The sequence below is a fragment of the Sphaerodactylus townsendi genome, linkage group LG02 (genome assembly GCF_021028975.2).
Source record: "Sphaerodactylus townsendi isolate TG3544 linkage group LG02, MPM_Stown_v2.3, whole genome shotgun sequence".
NCBI lineage: Eukaryota > Metazoa > Chordata > Lepidosauria > Squamata > Sphaerodactylidae > Sphaerodactylus > Sphaerodactylus townsendi.
In genome coordinates this window covers 95,503,591-95,521,175 of record NC_059426.1, presented here as the reverse complement: position 1 = coordinate 95,521,175, position 17,585 = coordinate 95,503,591, and the positions used below count along the sequence as shown (strand labels likewise).

Genomic DNA, 17,585 nt, shown 5'->3' with positions numbered 1-17,585 from the left:
GGAGTGGATTACAGCATCACTTGTTTAGATGTTCAAATATATCTATTTAGATATTCAAATGTTAAACTTTTAATGAGTGCCTCCCCTTTGAGCTTTCTGTACCTTCTACTATCCCTCAAGATATGTCCTTATTCAGTAAAACACCTGTGTGCGCCATTAGGCGCATGCTGCTGCTTCCATAGAGTGAGCAACAGAGCTAATAGCAAACCCCGCCTCTCAGAAGTCTGGAGCAAGCACATGGCCAGAACAAAGAAAAAAAACCCCTGTTAAAAATACACTGTTAAAAGATTTGGCTTTGAGAAAAGTCCTTGAAAAAGAAAAACCAGAGCTTACCTTGTGCTATGTGTCCCACTTCTCCTCTCCCTGCTACTCCTCTCCTCTACCACTCCTCTCCACTGCGCTACTCCTCTCCGCTGCTTTTAGTACTTTTAGATCAAGATATTTTAGTACTGTTAGATCAAGATATTTTAATTATTGTTATGATTTATATTACATTTTAATCTGGCCCTACTGGTTGCTTGATAGTAATTAGATTTTGTACTCAGGAAGACTTGCCCTTGCTGATGAAATTGTGCATCTGGCTTGGCATCCTCCTAAAATCACTGCCAAATGAAATTCAGCGAAGATGGAATCAGAACAAACAGCAAACATCTTGAAAGAGGGTCCCTTGTAAGATCTGTATCAGCCCATTGTTTCATCAAAATCCGTATTATCTACTCAGACTGGCAGCTGTCCAGGATCACAGGCAGAGATCTTTCACATCAGGTACTGCCTGATCTTTTGTAATGGGAGATGTCAGGGATTGAAACTCAACCTTCCCTATAAAAGGCAGAGGCTCTTCCACTAAGCCATAGCTCCCCACCTCAACTAGCAAGCAAATGATACATATTAAAGTACTAATTTCAATAAAACCATGCCTTCATTCTTAGTTTAGGACCATATCAAAAAGTTTTCTGCTTGCATTTTTTGGTTGCAATGGCACAGCAGTTTCTCTAGCAGCACCTTATGTCCCAACTGGTGACTCATTTTTCTCACTAAAGTTGCCTGCAGCATACATCTCTGAATCCCAAGCAAAGCACCAAAATATAAGTGTATGTTCAGATCCCCTTATGTCAGACTTTAATATTTAATATCTCCTACAGTCGAATTCTGTAAGCCAAAGTCTCTATATCCCTTAAAAGATGCAGAAGAATTCAGTCTTTCTCATTCCGTCTGATGAAATTTCTTTATGGTCTGTCTCCTCTGAATATGATATAGACTATAATCATTACTGAAGCCAGTTTTTCTTATTTAGGGGCTTTACGCAGTCTAGAAAGGTGTGATAGGCCAACTTGTAGTATGAAGTGCCCTTTTCACGAATCAACAAGGTCTCAATTCTGTGCTGTTTGAAGCAGCACAGCAAAGCATAGGATCAGAATGTATTTGTCACTTAGACAATAAGAAATAAGGCAGCTATTTTCGTTTCATATCTGAAAATGTTCTGGCATTCTGTAATGGTCATAGACGTCTGAGCCAAAGCTGGTTAAATACTAAACGTTTTGTGATATTCTTTGCTATCTTGACTTATATTCAGCCATGCAATTCCAAATATTTAAGGGGACTCCTGTGATTTCTGTGGATGCCCTAATCCCCCAAAATAAAATTTCTGGAGGCTCAGCTGTCTGCTGGGAGAAGTGGGAAGTCCTGCTTTCCGAGGTTTGTATGTGAGTTTGTCTTGTTGAATACAAGTTGTTATGTTCTAAATATGGAGTTGCTCTTATGGCAAGTTGTTATGAAAATGCAGAGGCATATCGGAGGAAAATGGTGCTCGAAGACAACCCCTTCTCTGGGTGCCCCTGCACTACCCGTGCTCATGGGCGGGGCTTGTGGGTGGGCCTGCCCACTGCTGAGCTCCACCCCAGCCTCTGTGCAGGCTGAGCTCCCCCCCACCATGGCCTCCGTGCAGGCTGGCAGGGCCTGGGGAGGCCTGCACAGAGGCTGGGGGCAGGACTTGGGGGTGGGATCACCCACCACTGAGCCCCTCTGGCCTTCGTGTAGGCTGAGCCCTGCCCGGGGCCTCCATGCAGCTCAGCAGTGCCTGGGGAAGCCTGAACAGAGGCCAAGTCAGGGCTTGGTGGGTTGCAGCTGTTCTACACACCTTTTGGTCATGTGGGAGAGGCGCCCAACACTCCCCCCCATGACCGAAAGGCATGCACTCGGGACATGGGTAATCTCATGTCCCTATAGGTCGTACACCCCAGTGAAAATGGCATCTGACTAATGGTAATATAGAATGTGCTTCTGTTCAGCCTGCCCTGTATCAGGAACTCTCCAAAACTTTATTGCCTGATGAAACAAAAATATAGTCTATCTATCATATAAATATAGTCCTTAATTTTGGTTTCATGTATCTGCTTGACATTATTCACTAGGGTCTTGTAACCTATGAACATAAATTGAGGAAAATATGCACAGAAATACTGACAAGCTGCTTGTGGTCTCCCACCCATCTCCTTTTTTGCTATCTAGTTGTAGCTGACTTATGGTGACCACATAAGATTTTCAAGGCAACAAATGTTCATAGGTGGCTTGCCAATTCCCTGCCTCTGCATCCCAACCCTAGACTTTCCTGGTGGTGTCCCGTCCTCTGTCTCGTCTCCTGCTTAGCTTCCAATATCGGATGAGATCATGCTAACTGGGCTGCCAGGTCAGGACCGCCCTTTCTCACATACCAACGAATGTGTTTCTCTTGGTAATTCATTCATTCTTTTTTTCCCACAGAAGAAGATATATATGGTATCTACTCCAATCTATTGTTCAAGCACTTCCTTGCAGAGGGGATAATTTCTGGACATAATTTATTTATAGCTTCAGCTAATGAGGAGCCTGCTGACATTTTAAAGGTAAAGAAAAGTTTCCTCCATGGGATATTGTTCAGGTTTTTTTTTAAGACTGGGTTATAGAACAGCACTAAGTGTAATCTTAAGGAGACTTTACTTTTGGTATCAATAGACAATAGAAGGGTGTATTTCTGCTTAAGGCTGTACAATAAATATTTTGGAACAAACATTCCTGAACCATATGATCTGTAAAAAGCATTCTATTTAATATTAAACATAAATCACAATTTTAGCAACATTGTTCAGGATGTTATGTAGGTGGAGTAGGATTGCTAACTCCAAGTTGGAAAATTTCTGGAGATATGGAGTAGAGCATGGGAAGTATGAGGTTTGGGGAGGAGAGGGACCACAGCGTAGTTAGTTTCACAGAGTTCACCCTCCAAAGCAACACTTTTCACCAGGAAAACATCTCTGTAGTATGGAGATGAGCTGTACTTCCAGGAGATCTCCAGACCCCACCTGGAGGTTGGCAAGACTAGTGTGGAATATTAGTTGAGAGAAGTGTGATAAACACAGATTTTATGAGGGAAGTATTTTCTCCCCTAGCCAAATTCCAGAGTATGATGGGTTAATAAAATGTCATGAAACAAAATCTGTTCACATTGCTAGAGGTGATTGTGTTGCACAACACCCAGAGCCTCCTTCAAATACCTGTCATTGGGCCACTATCCACTTACCTCTTCAAATCGCAACGCCGCAGCGACCCCGCAGTGAAAAACCTCCGCGGCTTCTGGCCACGGAGACATTTGTTCCCCACAGGAAAATTGCGCGGGCAGCAAAGAGCAGAAGTTCCATGGAAATAGGGGGAATAGAGCGTTCCGATTGGCTGGAGAATTTGTGCGTCACGGCCATCCGAGGGCGGGTCTCCGTCTCGATTGGCTGGAACGCTTTTGGTTGTGATTGGTTCGTACGTGCGTATGTGCGAACGTCATCAGAAAGGCGCTGCACACCTTCTCGCGAGATCGAAATGAAAGCAAATATTTCGGGCAGTAAAACGAAAGAAAAACGCACTCCGTTAGAACCAGCTGTGTCTTGAATGGGCGCTGCAAACCCGCACAACCGTGGAGCTCGAGCAAGAAAAAAGCAATGTTGAGACGTCTTGTTGTGTACACGTCTCAATTTCCGCGAAAGTGCAATGGGTGTCGACACGTGTCTACGTCATCACTACGTGCACTTTTAGACGGGGACACCCCCACTTAACAAGATGGCGCTCCCTGTTCCCTGATTGGCCGTGAGCTGTGCGTCACAGCGAATCAGCCGCGCGCAAACAGCCGAGGTTCCCCACAACCCCGCGGCACCCGCGGGGTTTTTAAAAAAGTTGCTGTTTTTAGCGGAGCTAATTTGCCGCGCGGCCAGGAGGCGGGAGAGAGGTAAATCCCTGGCAGCCACGCAGTGAGCGCCGGAGATGTGGGGAGCGTCCAGGACCCCCGTGGCTTTTACAGAGGTGACCCCGCGGCTTATGGTGAGTGGATAGTGACCCATTATTAATTACTAACCTTTTCATTATTTGTGAATTATTTTTCTACCCATAGTACATATCTATCTTTCTGTGGTATAGTAGTAATTCTTCACTGAATCCCACTGTTTCTACCAATCTACAGACAACTATAACACATCACTATAATGTTCCCTGGATCATTTTTCCTTTGCACAAACTAATAGGCATTCTTTTTATCCCTTTATCTTACATTGGCAGGAATAAGAAAAGCAACTCAGTGTTAAAATCAGTAGATTTTTATGTCTCAGATACTATTCTTGTCTTGGAAGCAGTACCTGCTAAAAGGACCTAGGAGTCTTAGTAGACTATATACTGAACATAAGTCAGAAGTGTGGTGCAGTAGATAAAAAGGCAAGTGTGTTTTTGGACTGCATTAACAGAAATATATTGCCTAGATCTCATGAAGTGATGGCATAGCTTTACTCTGCTCTGGTTAGACCTCACTTGGAGTATTGTGTTCAGTTTTGGGCACCACAGTTTAAGAACGAAGTTGACAAGCTGGAATATGTCCAGAGGAGGGCAACAAAGATGCTGGGGAGCCTGGGGATGAAGTTCTGTGAGGAAAGGTTGATGGAGCTGGGTATGTAGCCTAGAGAGGAGACAGTTAAGATGTAATATGGTAGTCATCTTCAAGTTTTTGAAGAATTTGTCATATGGAGGATGGAGCAGGGGTATTTCTGTTGCCCCAGAAGTTCAGACCAGAACCAATGTGTTGAAATTAAATCAAATGAGTTTTCAGCTAAATAGTAGGAAGAATTTCCTGTTAGAGGTTCTTCAGTGGAATTGGCTTTGTCGGGGGGTGATGGGCTCTCCTTTGGATGTTTTAAAACAGAGGCTAGATGGCCATCTGACAGCAATGTTGATTCTGTGAACGTGGGCAGAGCTAGAGAGAAAGGGAGGAATGGATGTTCTCCTGGAGGCAGAGGCCATCTTGCCTGGGTCTCCTGATCCTTCAGATAGGGAGGCAGGAAGTCCAATTTTTTACACTTACTGTCCCACCTCCACCTCCACCAGAACTCAGTATTGTTCCTGCCTCGATAGGGCGGCATCTCCAATATTTAGTTCTGCATATCTTGTTTGTTTGTATTGTCCTGTTTGTCTTTAGCTATCATAGGTGTGTGTGTGTGTTTGTCTGGGAGACTTCGGGGTTCCAGAGCTCCTTTTCTCGGCCTGGGGCTATTTTTAAAAGGGCATGAAAGTTTCCTGCCTTCCTCTCCGCGCCTCAGAAAATGGTGGACAGAGTTTTTTCTCCTCCCTGGCAATTCGTTGGCAGAGTCTACAAGAGCAGTGAAAAGGAGGCTTGACAGCCATGAGGGAGACCATCAGGGTCTTCCTGGCAGCAGCCTGGTTCTCACAACCAGAGGTCTCCAGGCACTCATATCAGTGGCCAGCAGAGAGACAGAGCAGCCTCACAGCAAGAGGCGTTTGAAAAAACGGCCACCACCCTCTCACAAGCGTCCTTGCTCCTAGAGTGAGGCACAAGCTGGCCAAACAGAATTTTTCCAGTGCTCCTCGATACTTCGCAGGTCAACACTCCATGCAGGCAAGAGCGATCTGCGGTGGTGGGTGCGGGGAAATCTATGGAGATGGAAGGGCTTGCGGCTGCAGACCCAGCGGCTCCTTTTAACTGGTTCAGCCTCTTGCCCATAGACTTTGCAAGGTTCCTCAGGCAAACGGTTAGAGAAGAGGTTTCCTCTTGCAATCGCCAAGCAGAGAACCCCATTAGCACAGCCCAACCCACTGACTGTCCTAACCAGGCCCTTCCCATTCACCACCACAGCTCTCATAGAAGGTGCTCATCCAATCCCCTTGTCTTCCCAGGGGAAGAATCATGTAGTTGAGGGGATGAGCACGAGGGATCTGAGCATTTTTCTGATACAGAAGATCTGGTATCAGATGGGTATGAACAGGCTGCATGTTTTTTCAAATTAGAGAATTTACCTCTACTGATTAGTAAGACCATTACTGCAATAGAGTTGTAGGACGAGGAGGGGGCTGAAGACCCATCCACCTAAAAGAATCCTAACAAACCTATCAAAGGCTGTCTTAAAGGGAGCAAAAGCTATTTTCCATGCACAGAATCTCAGCCACACTGTTTTCCCCTACCTGAATATTTTGAACAAAAAATCAGAAAAGAGTGGCAACAACCAGGGGCTAGCAGAGGTTTACCCTCTTGCATAAAAATTATATGTACTCCCTGAATATGTCCACAACATGCTTCAGGTACCAGTGGTGGACGCACCAGTTGCAGCCTTACAATTGGGAGGTCTGGTGGCCAGAGATGACAACAGCTTTATTAAAGATCCAATAGATAAGTGCTCGGGTGCTGCTCTTACAAGGGTACATGAGTGGATCGCTACATCCATGAAGGCTCTAGCGCCCTCTGCTGCTGTGTCACGAGCCGGCTTAGTATCTCTAAAATACATATTAGTTAGAGAAGGGCTTGAATGGGTTATCACCACAGGCGTAGCTACCATGGGGACATCCGGGGACAAGTCCCCCGGGCGCCACCTTGTGGTGGGCGCAAAAATTGCAGGTTCGTTTGTGGCTTTCTGTATTTTTTACTGGTTTTTTAATTTTGGCCTGCAGGGGGCGCAGTTTTTAGGCTTGTGGCACCAAAATTTCAGGCTATTGTCAGTGACTCTCCTGATGATACCAGCCAAGTTTGGTGACGTTTGGTTCAGGGGGTCCAAAGTTATGGACCCTCAAAAGAGGTGACCCCATCCTCCATTATTTCCAATGGGAGCTAATAGTAGATGGGGTTATCATTTTGAGGGTTCATAACTTTGGCCCCTATGAACCAAACTTCACTAAACCTAGGTGGTATCATAAGGATAGTCTCCTGCTGATACCACCCAGGTTTGGTGAAGGTTGGTTCAGGGGGTCCAAAGTTATGGACCCCCAAAAGGGGTGCTCCATCCCCCATTGTTCCCAATGGGAGCTAATGGTAGATGGGGCTACCCTTTTGAAGGTCCATAACTTTGGACCCCCTGAACCAAACTTCACTAAACTTGGCTGGTATCATCAGGAGAGTCACTGACAATAGCCTGAAATTTTGGTGCCACAAGCCTAAAAACTGCGCCCCCTGCAGGCCAAAATTAAAAAACCAGTAAAAAAAGCCACAAGAACCTGCAATTCTCACCACAAGGTGGCGCTCAGTATCGAATGTCCATGGTAGCTACGCCTGTGGTATAATCAGGATAGTCTCCTAAAGATAGCCTAAAATTTTGGTAATATTAGCTTAAACATTGCTCTCCTGACAGGCACCCTCAAATTTTCCCCGGGTTCTCTCTTTAAATCCACCTCCTTTGGAGTGGATTTAAAGGGAGAATCTGGGCTCCCTAGATTAAAAAAAAACATTGAAAGTATTGTTGAAGGCTTTCACAACCAGATTCAACTGGTTGTTGTGGGTTTTACAGGCTGTGTGGCCGTGGTCTGGTAGATCTTGTTCCTAACGTTTCACCTGCATCTGTGGCTGGCATCTTCAGAGGTGTATCACAGAGAGAAGTCTGTTATAAGAGAAGTCTGGACAAAGTGTATAACAGACTTCTCTCTGTGATATACCTCTGAAGATACCAGCCACAAGATGCAGGTGAAACATTAGGAACAAGATCTACCAGACCACAGCCACGCAGCCCAGAAAACCCACAACAACCAACATTGACAATGATGCTGTTTGGGGTGAATGGGTGGGAAAGCTACCCTGAAACAGCATCACTTTCAATGTTGTTTAAACTAGAGAGCCCAGAGTCTCTCTTTAAGATGGATTTAAAAGGAGAATCTGAACTCTCTAGTTTAAACAACATTAAAAGTTATGCTGTTTCAGGGTGGATCCCCCCCTATTCAAAAATAGCATCACTTTCAATGTTGTTTAAACTAGGGAGCCCTGGGTGTGTTCAGATTGGTGTGTTGGGGCATGTTCTATAATGTGATGGTGACTTTGAGATGACCTGGTGCAAAAAAATGTTGTTTGGTCGTGGTGGGGGAGGGACGCTGCCCATATTTGGGGGGGCGCAAAACTCAGATTTTGTCCCGGGCTCCATTTTCCCTAGCTACGCCACTGGTTATCACTGCTATGTCCTTCATAGCTGACACCAATTTAGATGCTTTACTTATGACAGCCAGAGCCATGGCAGCAGCGGTCATGGCCAGACGTAACAGTTGGCTATGTGCATGGCAGGTAGATTCACATTCCAGAGTCCTGGTTTCTGGCTACTCCTTCCAAGGAGACATGCCTTTTGGAACAGAATTGGATCAGGTCCTGGTAGAATCAAAGGACAAAAATAAATCTATGCCCAAGTATGTAAGGGCAGAATGGCCCAATTTCTTCCAAAGGACGACCTTTTGTTCACACTGCACCCTTCCTAGGTTTCAAAGGGATGCACCTAGGTTCAACTGGTGACTGCAAAACTCCTTTCGGGGCCAGGGCTCCTTTCGCAACAGGGGACAACAGGGAAAATTCAACAAATCTGACCATAACCAAAATCCATGACCACCCCCCACTTACTGGTGGGAGGTCACCTGCACTTTTTCAGGAATCATTGGAAGGGCAACCATGTGGACTCATGGATGAGAGAGGTTGTATCTGCCGGTTACACAATAGAACTGTGTTCCCAACCGATACTGAGATTCTTCCCCTCCCCTCAATCTCAATACTAAAAAGGGTCACAGAAACCAAAGAGTGATTTTCCATTTGCAACAGATTAGGTCCATAAAACCAGTCCCCAAACTAGAGAAATTTTCTGGAGTGTATTCGTGCTTTTTCACCATGCCCAAACGGAACGGGGATTAGAGAGTGATACTCAACCTCTGCTACATCAACCAGTTCATTAGGCTGACATGCTTCAGGATGAAGTCTGTGCGCACAATCTTGGAATACCTATGTCCGGGGGACTTCATGGTGTCACTCAATCTACAGGAAGCCTACCTGCATATACCCATACTCCAAGCCCACCATCACTTCCTCCGGTTTACGACCGGACAGGAACACTTCCAGTTCCAAGCGCTCCCCTTTGGATTAGCAACAGCACTTCGGGTGTTTTCAAAAATACTTCTAGCTCCTATCACTTTGCTATGCAAGATAGGGATTCACATCCACCCATATTTGGATGATATCTTGATTTGTTCACGATCGAAAGCACAAGTGCAGAGGGACATGGAACAGACCATTCAGGTCCTGCAACATCACGGGTTCCTAGTAAATTGGGACAAGAGCCATCTGTCTCCGACTCAAGAGCTGGAACACCTGGGAGCAATCATCTCCTCAGTCAGAAATTCTCTTTTTCTACCATGAGAAAAGATATTGTGCATTCAAAGACGGACATCTGCAATTATCACAGCAAGGCGTTGCTCCTTCATGACGCTCGCAAGCCTGCTGGGAAAACTTATTGCGGCCATGGACATCGTACAATGGGGACACTTCCATGTGTAACCCCTCCAGAAGTTTCTCTGACCTTTTCAACTAGAGGTCATGAACAAAACAGATCAGACAGTGAACATACCACTACACCTCAAGGTCAGCTTGAGATGGTAGACTGTACATCGCAACTTGAATCAAGGGAAGATGTACCTAATCAGACACTACATCCAGATATACACAGATGCCAGCTTGAGTAGGTGAGGTGCCACACGCAACACACAATTCATTCAGAGAACATGGTCAGCTCAGGAATCAACCCTTCCCATCAACATCTTGGAGACAAGAGTGATTCTCCTCGCCTTACAGGGATTCAAGTCGACCATCACAAATCAACACATCCTTGTCCACATGGACAACATCTCCGCACTAGCCTACATCAATCATCAAAGGGGCTCCAGGTCTCCCCGCCTACATTGGGAGGCAGCCAGGATTCTCGACTGGGCAGAGAAACACCTCTTATCAATAAGAGTGGATCACATTCAGGGCAAGTTGAACATTCAGGCCTACTGACCCAGCAGATCAGGGGTGTGTAGACATCAGACCTACTACATCAAAGGCCACTACGGCACCCCAGTCCACAACGGCTGCATTTGACCACCTGATTGTTGAGCGGAATAGGTTGACCAAGAAGGACTACTCAGATAGGGTTATGTCCACTCTTCTAGCATCTCGCAGACCATCAACCAACCGCATATAGAATTTGACATGGAAAGCATTCGTCAGGTGGTGCCTTAGAAAAAAGGTAGACCCTCGAGTTCCATCCATTGGTCACATTCTGAACTTCTTACAAGATGGCTTAGAGTCTGAACTCAAATGCTCCTCACTTAGAAGACAAGTGGTAGCCCTTGCCACAGTTTGTCCCGCTATACAAAACAAACAACAGATGAAACATCCAGACATTCATTGTAAGGTTCCTAAGGGGGGTGAAACAACTGCAACCACCAACCACACACAGGTTACCGTCATGGCATCTACATTCGGTTCTTTCAGCACTCACTCAGTCACCTTTTGAGCCGGTACAGTCCATATCTTTCAAGTGGCTCCATATGAAGGTTCTGTTCCTGGTCCCTGTAACCTCCGCCAGACAGGTATCTGAGCTACAGGCATTATCGGTCAATTCCAACTTCTGTACCTTCTTCAAAGACAGAGTAGTTCTTTGTACAGATCCAACTTTTCGACCAAAAGCTGCATCCAGTTTCTACTGAAGGCAGGAGATCATCATATCTACCTTCTGCCCACAACCTAACCACCCGAAGGAACATCTTTGGCACAACCTTGATGTAAGGAGGGCCTCAAGGCCTTCATCATTAGGACTGAAGGCCTACGCAAGTCTGAATCCATGTTCATCAATGTCGCTCCCACAAATATGGGTTATGCTATGTCCAAGGTAGCCATCAGTTCCATCCTAAAGACCTGAATCATTGAGGCACACAAAGCAGTTAACTTGCCTGAGCCTCTGGGCATCACATCACACTCCATTCTCAGTGAGGCCACCAATGCTGCATTCGCTAAGCATGTATCGGTCGAACAAATTTGTAGGGCGACCATTTGGTCTTCACCTTCATCTTTTTGTAAGGCTCCAATCCTGGGCAGCAGTTGAAGCGGCATTTGGGAGAAGGGTTCTGGAGCACATTCTGATAAACTGATGACTACCCACCCTACAGGGACACTGCTCTGGAAGGTCCCAGGCAAGATGGCCTCTGCCTCCAGGAGAACGACCCATTGGGTTCTTAGGATGAAGGGGTCTTCTCCTGGGGGGACGGAGGCCATCTTGGCCCTCTCTACAAGCGGGTCATCAGTTCACATAATTTGCTGTAAACACCCTTATCAACTCTATTAAAGAGTTGTTTTTAATGTACAGTTTAATTTACAGGGTTTTAATTTACATTTAGTCCACCATCCCGTCATACAAAGAACCACTTTTTTTGGCCAAATTAAAGCTGTGGTAACACACAATCCTTACTGCAGCAGTTCCTTGTCAGTCTTCTCCTGAAAAAGCACCTGTCAATTTCACTGGTTCCTAATTGCAGACACAGTGTATCTTCACCATAACATTAATCACTAATTCAAGATGAAATTGACCTGATTTGTATCTGTGTCCTAACATTACATTGCTGATGCAATATTACAAAGAGAAAAATATTTTAAAATTCCTTTAGAAAATGAAGGACGAAGGGGAGAAAATGGCTAAAGGGAAAATTGGGTGATTACACGGGGGTGTGGATAAAGGTCAGGTGTTTGGTGGGGCAGAGAAATACAAACTGGTTCGACATGATCGTATCCTCAAGGGAAGGGGCTCAGAAATGGATCAAACAAAATTGCAGTAAAAGTGCTCAGGCAAACAACAGAGGAAAATTAAAGGGAAAACATTTCCAGAATTAAATGGAAGAAAAAACATGCAGGACTTTTTTTTAGAAGCAGCATTTGGTAGCAAGCTATGTTGTAAACAACTCATGCAGATAAGGCCTGGGTTGACTTTTTACACTGGGGGTTTTGGTTAAAGGGTTTAATTTTGTGTTTTCTGCATATAGTTAAATGATATTTTATGATGTGATCCAACAGAATAAGCTTTATTTAATTATCCCTTAGTATATAATGGCTTTTAGAGTAGGATTGCCAAACCAGAAACATCATGAAACAAATTTTAAGGAAAGATATTTAAAACTTGATAAGTTAAGTATGAAGTCACAATAACTGTTATGCCTTCATTAGGTTTCTTTCTTGATGTAATACCTTCAAGCATAACAAAGGATTGATGGGTTTTTTCATATAGGGATATGTGCATGTATATTACAGCTTTATAATCTGCTGTGAGAAAAAATAAATTCAACAATAAATACATTGTCCTATTTTGCCACTTATTAAAGCATGGTCTTAATAAAGCAATCTAAATTGTATTAGGCATAAGGTTTAGAACAATGCAATCCTATGCAAAGTTAACTGCAGCCAAATCAATTGAAATCTGTGAGTTTAGTGACTATGTGGTGTTGCACTAAAAATGGTCCAGTGATACCATCTCTCCATTTTGCCTTTCTGCCCTGACAAGGGCCACCAAGGTAGCCAACAATTTGAACAAATTTCACCTTCACAACCTAAAACCATGCAGCTAAATCCAACATACAGTGACTCAGAATGGATTTCTTATATTATTATATATATTACTAGCGGGCCCAGCCACGCGTTGCTGTGGCAATTGTCCTTCTCATCACAGTCCGCAACCCACACACAAGTCCATGCAGGTCCAATGATCCCCAGCATAGCCTTTTGGGGTGATCAAATGGAATCCCTGTTTCCCTTTTCAATGCACATCGTTATATGGTGCTGTCTTTTTTTTTTTAAGTGTAAGGTAACCCTTCCCATTCCACAATGGAACTGTCCAGAGTGTAAATCTCGCTATCCATGAGGCTGGTTGACTCGCACAGTTCTGGCTTGGGTAAGGCAGAACTGGGGCAAGGAGGCTATCCCAGTCAGGCAGCAGAGGCAGGGTGGTGAGGCGCTCAGATCGAGGCCAGCTCCCTGGGTTCTTAAAGGGCCATGTGCAAAAGAAGCGGAGCAGGTAGTGTTGGTTCGTCCCCACCCCGTGGATTTTCTTAGAAGAAAAAGGCAAACTCCAACTCGCTTTTAGTAAAAGAGAGCTGTGGCGAATATGGGTGAGGAAGTGGGTAAGTGGTGGTTGGATGTGAGGGAGGGCATAGTGAGGTGTGTGAGGATGTGTGTTGTGTGGTAGCAGTGGGTGAGGCACAGAGAGTGAAAGTTACCTGCGTGTGAGGGGGGGGCCCTACCTGACGTCTCACACGGCAAAATGTATATGTGTTTCACTTTCACTCATATTACCTAACAGTATTACCTATTTACTGTTTTCACTGCTCATCTCTGCCCATCTGCACGAACATTCTAAGCCCTCAGGCCACAGACAGACAGGCTGCACGAACATTCTAAGAGTGACAGTTAAACAGAGGCAGCTTCATGGCCTTGTGTGCCAGGAAAAAGACGTTTTACCTGGCTCAGGTATGGACTTTCGGCGGTTTGAAGATCCGAGTACCTGCCAGCAACAGGGAGGGACGTCCTGTGAAAATTTGGGGGCGATCCGTCCAGCATCAGGGACAAACACACTGTTAGATTTTTATGTAGAGAGATTATTATATATATATTATATATTATTATTATTATATATATTATTCATTTCAAGAATGTTCTAAATGACCTGCTTTAATTTTATTGTATGTGATTGGGAGTTTCTCGATCCTATAGAGAAGACAAATATTGCTGGTTTTAGGAAGGGGAAAAGATGGTTTTATTGACCATAATTATCTTTAAACTGTATAACTAGTGACAAGTAGAATATAAAAAGTCCCATCAGCTGCCTAAAATATATTATATTACCAACCAGCAATTTATCCATCATCCTTTGAAAACACATTGATGTCTATTGTCGTCAAATCTTTTTCAGGAAGTCAGCATTAAGATCTAACATTGTTGAAAAATTACATCCCTATAAAAATCTTACATGAGGTTTTAAACAGGATATTTTAAACATTTCTGTTCAGTCATTTCACCTGTCTAACAGACCACTGTGCTTCTACACATTAGAATGTAAGAAATTATTTTAAAAAATTAACTAAATCTCTCTAGGGATCTGAGTTAGCCCTGTATGTGAATGCCAATGTACGATACTCTTTCTCACCAAAAGATGACAGGAGATTTGTGAATTAATCTGCCGTTTCCTAGACCTTCTTTGTTCTAGAATGCTCCACTTAGATCCTAGTGCCTTGGGGACAGAACTAGGTAAGCACTAGGACCCAAGGGATTTTTGGGGGGTTACTTTGTCAGGGTCTTTTTTTAATCCTTTACATCACTACTCACCACCCCCACAACCGCCATCTGGAGCTCCACATCTCAATAGTTGAGTTAGCTTGTTCTAAAACGGATTGAAAGAGCATTCTTTGCAGTTTGGGGTTGATTCCCATTCAGGTTATATATTTGTCTTTGGAGAACTCCTCTGTAGTACACATGAAACCTGCTGGGTTCCCTTGGTCTAGTCACAGTTCTCTCAGAACTCTCACAGCCACAGCTACCTCAGAAAGTGTCCGTTGTGGGGAGAGGATGGGAAGGAGTTTACAAGCAGCTTTGTGACTCCTTACAGTTGAGAAAAGTGGAGTGTAAATCCAAACTCCTCCTCAAAGCATCTACATGTTTTAGCTATTTTTGCATGGTGGCCTTTTCCTAAGCAATACAATGTAGCCAGTTATCTATTTGCTGATTTGCTGATGGGACTATTGCAGTTCACCTGGGTATACTCTGTAAAATTAAGTGGAACCTACAATTTATTATTGTGATCCCTTTTCAGACCCCCATCCATCAGTTCTCCCTCTTACATCATGAAGAATAGTGGTTTCTTGCTTAATCTCCATTTTCTTCCACAGTGGTATTTCTTTCTGGCAAAAAAGACATTTTCTTCACATTAATTATGGTCAATGCACTTTTATTTTTTTATATTCAATAGGAGCTTGTAATACAGCTTATATTTAGTTGCAAGCATTCTCTCTCAGTCTAAGTTATTCCACAGTGCTGTGGTAAGGATAAAATAGTGGAGGGAAGAACAATCCTGAACTCCTTAGATGAAAGACTTGACAGCAAATAAATAAGAAACTTTTCATCCAGACAGAAAATTATAGCATTTCAAATTAGAAGCATACACTTCCCTTCCAGCAAAAGTAACAGAGGTGTGCTCTATGTAAAAAGGCTGGAGGGAGAGAGAGAAAAAAGAAAAGTAAATGTCCCTGAACAAGATCCATGTAATGCCTTTTATTAAAACAAACCAAATTGACTAAAAATAGTGTTCTAATTTTTAAGTTGCCCAGAACATCATCAGCCTAGAACTTTAAAAGAAAAGGAGAGGTGTCTCTTGCTGTTCGCTTTTGCATGTTTTAAAAATAATTTCCCTTCTAGATACTAGGAACAATATGTGGTTCTGTTAATGCTGAAAAAGAAGCACTGTGATCATTGTGAGATGTCCAGAACCCTAATGAATCGATGACACAGGAAATCTGTGCGACTTTTAGGTTAATCTGGTTCTGTCTGAATCTAGTTAGGGACATCAACTGGCTAGAATACATTCATTAGTGTTTGCTGCTTAAATTAGTGTGCACAAGCTCGCAAGTGCAGTCTCACTGGGTCAATGAGGCTTACTTTGGAAAAGACATGTATAAGATTATTCTGTCAGGTTGCCAGAACAGCAACCTATAGATTTAAGTCCACTCTTCCATTAAGTATCTCCTGCTGCTGTTCCTGTGTGTAGGGTTATCATATTTAAGGTTGGGTATACAGTATGTTCAGAATTACAATTGATTTCCAATCTACTGAGATCAGTTTCCCTGGAGGGAATGGCAGCTTTGGAGGGCAACTTCTATACTATACCATAAAGTCAATGGGAAACAAAATCCTAGAGCAACATCACAGCCCTCTCTCCTGAGCTCACTCCCTTCACCAAACTTTGCCCTTCCCCATGCGCATCCCTAAATCTCTAGAAACATCCCAAACAGGAGTTGGCAACCTGTTCTGCATGTGCTGTAGAACCCACTGCTAGACGCCACAAAATACTATGTTCTGAGATTCTCTCTTTTCTTGACTTTTCAGAGCCAAGGCACACAATCAGGGACTTCAAACAGCTGGTATGCTCACACCCTTAAATTGTTGGAATCAATAGGCTTAAACAGGCTTGATTAGCTGCATAATAAGATATTACCTGGGTCCAGGGGATTTATTCCACAGAATGAAAATGTTCTCACCCTGGGGTCTTAGCAAGTGATTTGACAGAAAACAGGCAGCAGCATAGGTGAGTGGCCATGGCACCAAGCCCCAAGGACACCATGGCTTGGATTTACAAGAGATTTCCATGAATGGGTAGAGTTTCCATCTACAAAGCAGAACTTCCCCCTTCCTCCATGGAGGCCAAAACACTCCCTAAAATACTGCTTCCATGTGTTCTATGTGCTCTTTCTTTCCCAGGTGCAGTGGCTTTTGGGCTAAAGTACACAATAGTGTTTTTGAAATGTTGGGTCCAGGTTCCCTGCAGCCATACAGCATCTATAGGGAATGACTTCTAAAAAAGAAACAACCAAAATAGGCTCAGAACAGCATTGCCGGGGACTCCTGTCCACCGCATACACCCATCCATTTTCCTGCAAAGCAGCAGCGATGGTGTTATTTCCCTGTTTTTGCTGTTTCACATGCATAGGATACTCCACATGGGGCAGCAAAAACAAAGAAGTAATTCCATTCAATCCTGTTTCTTTGGTGAGAAAACAGTTGGGGAACTACCTGTGGAAGGATTCCAAGCCCGTCTGGACTCTTTCTTTCTTTCTTTCTTTCTTTCTTTCTTTCTTTCTTTCTTTCTTTCTTTCTTTCTTTCTTTCTTTCTTTCTTTCTTTCTTTCTTTCTTTCTTTCTTTCTAAAAACCATTCCTCCTGGTTGCTGGGAACCCATGTTGGGCCCAGAGAACTCTGAACCCAACTACTTCGCAGCATGTAGTTTAGTCTTTAGTTGGACTAACCATTCTGCCAGAAAAAGCCTTTGGGTTGGACTCCTGTATTTTCTCTGAAAAGTCACAAAAATGTGAATTATGCCTTTGGAACCTGTTCTCCAAATCCTGCTCTTGGTATTTTAGATCATATTTATATTTTTGAAAGTACTTTTACCCCCTTGGTATTAACATGTTTAATTCAATGACTGATTCAGCAATCACTCCTTAGTTCATAAATCGGGGTAGCTATTACTTCAGTTGTGTTTT

The 17,585-nt window shown here is 43.8% G+C and overlaps 1 protein-coding gene across 2 annotated transcripts in view; it reads left to right on the top strand.

The window, feature by feature from the left end:
- ELP4 (elongator acetyltransferase complex subunit 4) overlaps window positions 1-17,585 on the top strand; it is a 219,257-nt gene that overhangs the window by 30,649 nt on the left and 171,023 nt on the right. For both annotated transcript variants that reach the window (XM_048485525.1, XM_048485526.1), the window contains exon 3: window positions 2,761-2,882. In XM_048485525.1, the coding sequence (XP_048341482.1) occupies window positions 2,761-2,882 (122 nt within the window). The remainder of the gene's footprint in view (window positions 1-2,760; window positions 2,883-17,585) is intronic.